This window comes from Gracilinanus agilis, chromosome 2, assembly GCF_016433145.1.
Source record: "Gracilinanus agilis isolate LMUSP501 chromosome 2, AgileGrace, whole genome shotgun sequence".
Lineage (NCBI taxonomy): Eukaryota > Metazoa > Chordata > Mammalia > Didelphimorphia > Didelphidae > Gracilinanus > Gracilinanus agilis.
Genome location: NC_058131.1, coordinates 656,247,104 through 656,256,468, shown reverse-complemented (window position 1 = coordinate 656,256,468; position 9,365 = coordinate 656,247,104). Strand labels below are relative to the sequence as shown.

Sequence of the window (9,365 nt, the reverse complement as noted above, 5' to 3'; positions counted from 1 at the left end):
TGTCAAAGTGCTCATAAATCATCTATTTACAATCCATTCTAGAATTTTGCCAGGGATTGATGTCAACAGGGAGAGTATGACATGGACCAAACTGCCTGCATACATATATAGAGGCACACAGAGCATTAAGCCACCATATCCAGGGAGCCACTGTGTGACTTCAGGGACCAGAAAGGCAGTCTACTTCCCCCAAAAAATATCACCCTCAGCTTTGCTCCAGTAGTTTAATTTTGTGATCCTGTTAAAATGCGAGTCCTCAAGGAAAGCTGGGTGGATGGGAGAGGGCAGACCAGACTCTAAGTTGTTTTCATCCATTTACTCCTGACTGTGAATGAATTTAACCAGTCCTTTCCAGATAGGAAGGTGGGTAACAACCAGAGGAAACTAGTAACTGAGGGAGATAAGGAAGAAGGAGAGTCACGAGAAGATAAAGAAAACAAATTCCAATGACTTCACAATTCACAATTTTACCCTGGGTCAGCCCTGACATGTAAGGGTACACAAGGATAGCATATAAAAGCAAAAACACCCAGAAATGCACACACAAAGCCTTGGCTTCCCCCAAATGTGCTGAACTAATTAAGAAAATTTGAGACCCAACTGCTCGGGGAATCTGTAAAGTCATGTAATAGCTTTCCTTCCATTACTGCTGATCAATAGGAGACACAGATCAACCACCCCTGCCCTTATCTCCCAATTCAGCCTAACCCAGTCCATCAGAGGAATCCAGATTAGGGACAAAAAGGGCAGGACATTCCAACCTGCCAGTCCCTCTCCCTCTCCCTTGGAATTCCTATTCCTGGCCCCAGAAAGAAAGGAAGATAAGGGTGCCCCAAGGAATCAAGGTCTCTGGTATCTGCCTCCAGGAATGGCCACTGGATCCCCTATCTCAAGGGGCTTTTGCAAACACCCACAAGCTTTCCCTGGGTTTGCTGGACAGCCTAGGGGAGGAAGGTGAAGGGAAAGGCAGAGATCAGAGTTATCCTGTGTTATTATCCATGCCTGAGAGGAGTTGGATTTACCCTTTCTTTTATGGGAAAACTAAAATCAACAACACCATTTTCCTTGAAAGCTAAGAGATCCAAAAGGAATTTAGATCTGTATTATTGGTAGGAGAGGGGGAAAGGGTCGCCTGTCCTCACTGCTCCTTCACCATTGAGATGAGGGAAATGAAGGAGGAGAGGAGCCGCTTGTCCAACAACTAGGAAGTAAGCAGGATAGGACTCAAATCTGAGATTCCATCTTTTATCTTTTTTGCTGGGTCCGAATTCGTTTTGGAAATAAAATCTCAAAACTCATATCCACAGCCTCTTCTCTCTCCTTGGTCTCTGCACAAATAAAATCTTGGTGTGAGTCCCAGTGAGGATGATAGAAGGCAGGGATCAAGGGCTCCACTTGGTGAAAAACTTGGGGGTAATCAGCAAATAGCAGAGCTGTAGAGAGCAGAAAGGAAAGACTGTCTCCTGCCATAGGAGGGTAAGTAGAGAGTACACAAAGCATTGTTAATCAAACACTCTGTGGTTTTAATGGCCATCCACACACATCACAGAATCCCACAGCCTGTGTGATCCGACTTCTCCCTCAGTGTAGGTTTTCTATAGCACCTGACCGTGGCTTTGACACATTTCTCCTCTGTGGATCTTAATTTCTTCAATGATATTTGGAAGTAATTCTCTGTTAAGCCCTCTCCATCTCTAAACCTGTCCAGTGAAGGGAAATTAACTATCATCCAAAGCGCATACGATGTTGGACAGCTCTAGGAATTTAAAAGCTCTTCATTATGGAGTCAAGATACCCCTCCTTGTAGCTTTCACCCACTGGTTCTGCTTTTCTGTCCTCTGAAATAGAACAAGTCTATACTTCCCAAAAAATAGGCCCTCAAATATTTGAAGACTTGTATCACATTCCCTCGTTAAGTCTTCTCTACTCCAGAAACATCTCTAGCTCCTCCAGCCACTCTTTCCATGCATGTTTCAGACCTGTCACCATTCAGATTACTCTACTTTGGACACACGATTTTGTCAGTCTCTCTTAAAAAAACAGCATACCTATAATGCAATATGGTACTCCACACATGGTCTGACAAGTAGGGCATTTAGCTCTCAGAGTCTACACACCATTCTTTTATTCATTATAGCCTACAGTCAAATTAACCTTCTTAGCAGTGTGTCACAATTATTTCACAGTAAACTTTTGGGAAACTAAAGATACCAGGAACGTTTTTCAGAGGAACTGCTACAAAGCCAAGGCTCCCCTCTTCTTATACTTGTATAACTGTCTTATTTTGTACAACTGTTTTGGTTTTTTTTTGGTGGGGAGATTTTTAACATTTATCCCTGTTGAATTTCATCTTATTGGTTTGGATGCAGAATTCCATCCCACTAATGTTATTTTTTCAAATATATATTTAATCTTTACTCCTTACCAAAGAGGTAAAAAAAGCTATTAATAAAAATACATCAAAAACAACTATATAAGTTCAAACCTGGCCTCAGACACTTCCTAGCTGTGTGACCTTAGGCAAGTCACTTAACCCCCATTGCCTAGCCCTTACTACTCTTCTGCCTCAGAACCAATACATTGTATTGATTCTAATATGGAAGGTAAGGGTTTAAAAAAAACAACAACTATAGGCAGTCTATGCACCCAGAACCTCTTCTAGCCTGATGCCACTCACAGCAAAGCAGTTCCAAAGCAAATTTCAGATGCTCTGATTCCACTGCTCCCATCATGACCTACATTGTCCTAAATATTGGTTTTAACAAATACCTTCATTTGGCCATTCATGTACTAAATGTTTCCCATCCCACCAAGATCATTTTAAATCTTGATTCTGTCATCTAGCATATTCCCTATCCCTTCAATATGTATCTATGGCAGAGTTTTCCAAACTGGAAACAATATAGAACTGGAAATATATTGTGAGAACCTATAAGTTCTGGATATAAAGTCACTTGGGAAATTACATAGAAAACAGAAGGCCAGTGGACACAATCTGAAGAAAGATTGTGATCCACATATCAGACACAAGTTATGGGGTGAGGAAAAGGAATGGGTCAAATAAAGTAGTAGAAGGTACAGAGACAGAAGGTATGAGAGGAAAACATAGTATGGAATTTTCATCCACACAAGGAGCAGGGAGGATGACAAGGGTGGGGGACATACAATGAATGAAAGGGGAGGGAGTAGAAGGCTGTCAATGATGGTGGGGCTTAGAGCTATGTGCGTGTGCATGTGTGTGAAGTCCATAATGAATATATCACATAGAATATGAATAGGGATAACTGAGGATTTATGCATTGGACATTCTATAAGGAGAATTTCAGGGTGGTGATCAGATCAGCGTTGGAGATCATGGTAATGGTTGTCATTGAACGTGTGAAGGAAGACTAGGGAAAAACTAGTAAACACCAACATGAGGAAATATGGGGGGGATCATGAATCATGTAGCCATGGAAAAATATGCTAAATAAAAAAGAGGAAAAAAGAAATGTGGGGTTGTGGAATGAGGCAGAGCCATAGGATGAGAGGAATGGGGATGGGACGGCAGTGAGTAAAGCAGAAGAACAGAGAAATATCCTCGAACCCAGGATTCAAGATAAAGAGAGCTCAGTGGCAATAGTCCCCAAGTCTCTCCCCAAACCAATACAATTGTTGCCCTGAAAGCAATTCAAATTTCATAGAATTTGAGTTAGAAGGTTCTTGAGAGGCCATCAGATCCAAGTCATGCTTGAACAAGAATCTCCTATCTAACCTACATGATACCTCTGAAGATATCTAGTTTGAAGACATTCAGTGAGAAAGAATAGCTCAGATTAGGAAAGTTTTCCTTCTGTCAAGCTTAAATTTGCCTTCTGGAAGTTCCTTCCCGTGGTTCTTATTTCTGTCTTCTGAAAGCAGGCAGAACTAGTATAAGTAATCCCTTCTCCAAGAGACAACCCTTGAAATACTTTAAGGGAGCTCTCATGTCTCCCCTAAGTCTTCCTGTGACATGATTCTAAGGCTTCATAGTTGCTGTCTTCTGGATCCCACTGAAAAAACTCCAGTTGTGCTGACTAGGAGAGAGGGCAGCAGAACCTCCCTGATTCTGTATATCAGAGTTATCAGACATACAGCGCTACCCCGTTTGATGCCACTGCCATATACTATGCCTTTCTTTTTCTTTTCTTTTTTTAAACCCTTACCTTCCATCTTGGAGTCAATACTAAGTATTTGGCTTCAAGGCAGAAGAGTGGTAAGGGCTAGGCAATGGGGGTCAAGTGACTTGCCCAGGGTCACACAGCTGGGAAGTGTCTGAGGCCAGATTTGAACCTAGGACCTCCCATGTCTAGGACCGGCTCTCCATCCACTGAGCTACCCAGCTGCTCCCTACTATGCCTTTCTTAATGCAACATAAGATTACATTTGCCTTCTTGGCCACTAGTTTGAGTCAGAGTGCTGGTTCATGTTGAGCTTGCTGCCTATTCAAACCTCTCAGATAATTTTAGTCAAAATGCCCCTGGGTGGAATAGCAAGTAGAGTGCTAGACCCAGAATCAAGAAGACCCGAGTTTGAATCCTACCTCAGATACTACTAGCTCAGTTTCTCAGTCTCTGTTCTCTTGTCTGTAAAACGAGGATAACGGTACTCTCACAGAGTTGTGAGGATCAAATGAGATGGCATGTGTAAAGCACCATGCTTGAGCTTGGCATTGGGGTTCCTTTATCTTGTCCTGGGTATGCTAGTATTCTCTAGTCAACACCACCCTCTCCCCCACTTTTTGCTCACTGCGGTTCCATCCCCATCCTTCTCATACTGCTGGCTGCTAGTTCTCTGTCTGTCTCTCTCCAAGGAATTTTAGTCCGGAATATCTTAACTATGCTTTCTCTAAGCCTTCAGAAACGTGCACTTCTAAAATATAGTTATAACATGGCAAGCTCCCAAAATCAGACTAGTAACATCCTCCATCTGGGTTCCAGGGTCTTCTGGGGTGCTGGTAAGGTATACTATCATTCACTCCAGTGACTAATTCTCCCATTTTGGGAGAGGCCAATAACCAGCACCCCAGGGCCATCTAATCATTTAACATAGATTGGCTTTTACAAAGGATAATTTACTTCACAGATATGACAAGAACAACAAAAAAATCTCCCAATACTCTTAGGGCATACTCTTTCCTATAACACCTCAGTCTCCATGGATATAGGCTCAAACCTAAGCTTGGTTCCGACACAGCATTTATCCCATCAAATTCACATCCAAAAGTATCAACAGTACTGGATGTTTCAGCTGTCACTGGCATAGGTCCAGAAAGGCAATTCAGAAAAATCACTCCTTTCACCTTGGGAATTCTGGTCTCAATCTTGAGTTCTGACCCCCAGATTGCTCTTCCCACCAAGTTGGAGACTCTACTCCTTGACCCTAGAACAGAAAAAATAAAAGACCAAGGAGGCCCCATTTCTCAAGGGCCATAAGGTCTCAGAAGGGAAAGAGAGCTGTGTAGCTTTTCTCTGAACAATCCCCGAGTGGAGTCTCCTTGCTCCACCAGATGGAAATGTAGTGATGAGATGAGACAACTGAAGCTGACTGGCCTTTTTAATGATGCTGTCAGTTCTAGCTGTAAAACCAAATTAAACAGGCTCCACCCAACCATATGGTCAGACAACTGGAACTAGTTACAGAATGGTCATGTGGGTTCCAGTCTCTCCAAGGCTCTTCCCTTCACCATCATCATGATTCTCCCAGAAGCCATCTCCCCAGGCTCTCCTTGTGGAAAGATACAATTTGAGCAAGTTAATAGGGTCTGCACAAGGTTCATGTCAGACTGTGCTTAGCTTTCCTGTCACAAATCCTGAAATGAAACAGTCACTTCCCTATAAGGTTCCCATTATTGCGTGCTCGGTCAACAGTCCCTCCTTGATGGTGAGAAACAGGTCCACCATGGTGGTACGATATGCTAGTGATGGGGGGACTTCAAATATTTGAATATCTCGTAGGGTTTCCTATCTGCCTAAAGCAGAAGGTAAACAATTTTCTGGTTTGCCTCAATTGTAAATTCCAAAATGTGAACCAACGAAGTTAACACCTATTCTGGACCTGTTATGCATCCTGAACTTATCTATCTTCTCTTTCTGACTAGGCAGTCTGTAAGAACGATGTTTCTGTGTCTATTGATTTTCATCTAGTCTCCATCATGGTTCCCAGACTTCCTTACAAGTTTATCCTTTTAATGTACAAATGCTATGTTCTGCATCCCTCAAAAAAACACCCCGTCCTTTTTGCTCGTCCTGTTCCTTTTAAGTCACACACATACACACAATGTATCTTTCAAATAGCCACAACAGCCTGGTGTTAGGTCTTATATGCCAAATCTCCATAGTATGTGATAAAATGGGCCTCCTTGCTTACAGATCTGTAATATCTGTAACTCACCTCCCATATTTTGTGATTATGTGTGTGTGTGTGGACAACCCAGACCATGAATTTTATTACTGGTTCCATTCCTTTGATTTTTACTTCCTATGGATTTCTAGGTGCCTCTATTTTCCTTCCAATAGCATAGTTTTTATTAAGCTTTGTGGATGTATACTGTTTTCTCCTTCTCTATTCTCAGTTTAAAACTCTTGATAAGATTTGGGGAAGCTACAAGATATTCTTTCCCAACCCTTGTTAGGTGCATTCCATGTCTATCTAAGAGTGTCACCCCTATTTAAATGTAGTCTAAAGTTCAAATGCCATTCTTAGATATTATCTTAACCAGCAGTTCAGGAACTAGATTTCATTTTGCTTCTAGAGAATTCCCCTCCACATCCCCACCGCCATCAGCTTTCATGAGTTTCAAGAGAGTCTTGGCTTCCCTTAGCAACAAGGATCAGAAAGAACACCAGAAATCATAGAAATTTAAGAAATTTGCTGGTCTGACATTCTGATCCACTTACTAAACTAATAACCCAGTTAAAAAGTAAACTATTTGGCAAGACCCACCCTTAGCTAACTCCTAGTAATCATTTCTCTACTTACAAGTTCCTGTTTAATCATCTGGTCTGTTGCAAGCTTTTAAACTCAATGACCTCATCTATCCTTTCCTTTTTGAAAATGGCAACACCCATCTTGAATTTTTTTTTTGGTATCCTTCATTCTACATAATTTCTCAAAGATTATTGAAAGTATTTCTGAGACCACATCTCATTTGAGATTAGAGACAACTAATTTTAGCTGCTCTTTATCATCTCATCTACATGAGAATATTCTAACTTTTCCAGTTTAAAAAACATCCTACTTGATGGAGAAAATGGCAATTAGAACTAATTTTGTTAAAAGTAACAGGTCGATCTACCACAGGCCCAACTGAATCCTATCTGTAGCTTTGACTTCTAATGGAGAGGAGAATTTGAAAAGTTCTTTAAACCTGCACCCCTCCTCACCAATGATTTCCTTTCCTTACCATTTGAATCAGATATGTCTCTGGGGGAAAAGAGGTCAGGTATAATTCTACAGGAAAGGGACTTTAACCTCTACCTAGACTACATATTACTAGGCTACTTTAGATAATGATCTGAGAAGAATATACATGGGAAGAGAAATGGAGGGAATGAGAATAGCCAGAGCCCTAGATACTTGACTTGGCAACTCTGAGCAGTGTAGAGAATATGTCTGAGAGCATTTCTCCTTTTGCATCTAGAGCAGGATCCAGCATCACACCACACTACTCCTTTCCCATGAATAAAACTGGCTCCCAAAAGAAAAGTGTAAAAGAAGAGATGTATTTCAAAGCCAGGGGGCCCCCCACCTTCAGTATTCATGTTCTTAATCTTTATTAACAAAGAATATGGGGGCAGCTGGGTAGCTCAGTGGACTGAGAGCCAGACCTAGAGACGGGAGGTCCTAGGTTCAAGTCTGGTCTCAGACACTTCCCAGCTGTGTGACCCTGGGCAAGTCACTTGACCCCCAATGCCTACCCTTACCACTCTTCTGCCTTGGAACCAATACACAGTACTGACTCCAAGACGGAAGATAAGGGTTTAATTTAAAAAAATAAGAATATACCACTATCCTTAGGAATGGTTGTCTGGACTAAAAGTGAACACTTGGCCAAGTGTCTACACTAGGCAAACCACATGGACAACATCCAGTCCACAGCACCTTCCATTTTATTGGTTTATTTACAAACAAGGTGAAGTCAACAGGGAAATACAAGGGGTAAGGGTAGGGAGGTGGAGTTAGTCTGGGCTGTCCAGATCTGGAATGGGTCCCAGGCTAATTTCTCCCATGGGCTGTTTCTCTCCTTTTTCTTTGCCTGTCCCTTAGGGACATCTCCTCTGGCTCCTTGGAACGGCCTCCCCTGATGTTCTTGGGTCCCACAGTAAGAGGGATTTGTCCTTCCTCTATGTTGGGGAAGGGTACAAGAGGGGTATGAGGGCCAGGGCCCCCTCAGTTTGTGTAAACCTGAGTTCCGATCACACGCATGATTTCCTTCTGGATCTTGGGGTCCTGAGTATTAATGTTGGCATCACCTACTTGACCATCCTCATATCTGTCAGAAAAGAAGTGGTGAGAATGAATCAGTATAATGTAAGAAAGGTAGGAGGAGGGGTATGTGAGCATGAGTGGAAACTGTAAAGCTGTCTGAAGGAAAGAATGTAATATGGGGGACACAACTCTGGATCTCAGGAGTTTCTCTTGACTCCTCTCTCCCCCCACAAAATTTGTTATTCTCCATTTTAAAGAAGAATCAATTCAGGGAAATATTGGAGTCCTCTTGGCAGGCCAACTACCTCTCCATCCACCTCCATAAAATGGTGATAATGCTAAAACTAGTTCCCTCAGATCCAAATCCTTGGTAACAGAAACAGATTTTCCACGCTGCATTGTTTCTTACCATCAAACAACCCCATTCCCTTTAAAAACTCCAATTCACCCTCTCCAACTCACACAAAGAAGAATCGTGTACAGACATGGTCAGACACAGGGCACACCCAGATGTTCCCATGTTTCTGGAGGTCCTTGGACGTGATTACTGTGGAAAAGAGCTATGAATCAGACACAAAAGTCCCAAGGGCCATGATCTAGTCATGCCCAAGGAGGGTAAAGTTAAGGAGGAAAACATGAAAAAAAAAAATCGCTAGACAAACCACAGTCCTTCCCTTAATACGATTCCCATCATTAATGTGATTCTCACAGAACTGCTGAAAGGACTTCTCTGTGGCCAAAAGAAACAAAAGAGAACAAGAAGGTGTGAAGGCAACTTGAGGCAGAGTCACTTACCTTCACAAAGTGCTATACAATTCAGATTCCGACTCTGAAGGAAACGGGACTGGATGGATCGGGTCTGGAAGACAGGAAACAAATATAAACAGAGCTGAGTGACCTAGAAAGCATTCTCTAAG

General features: G+C 42.2%; 1 protein-coding gene across 1 annotated transcript in view; it reads right to left on the bottom strand.

Moving 5' to 3' along the window:
• Positions 1-8,118: 8,118 nt before the first annotated feature.
• The window catches only part of PARP6 (poly(ADP-ribose) polymerase family member 6), a 30,800-nt gene continuing 29,553 nt past the window's right edge, over positions 8,119-9,365 (bottom strand). Inside the window, exons 21-23 of the mRNA XM_044665790.1 lie at positions 9,244-9,307; positions 8,911-8,995; positions 8,119-8,512 (exon numbers count right to left, since the gene is read on the bottom strand). Of these exons, the coding sequence (XP_044521725.1) occupies positions 8,410-8,512; positions 8,911-8,995; positions 9,244-9,307 (252 nt within the window). The 3' untranslated portion in view covers positions 8,119-8,409. The remainder of the gene's footprint in view (positions 8,513-8,910; positions 8,996-9,243; positions 9,308-9,365) is intronic.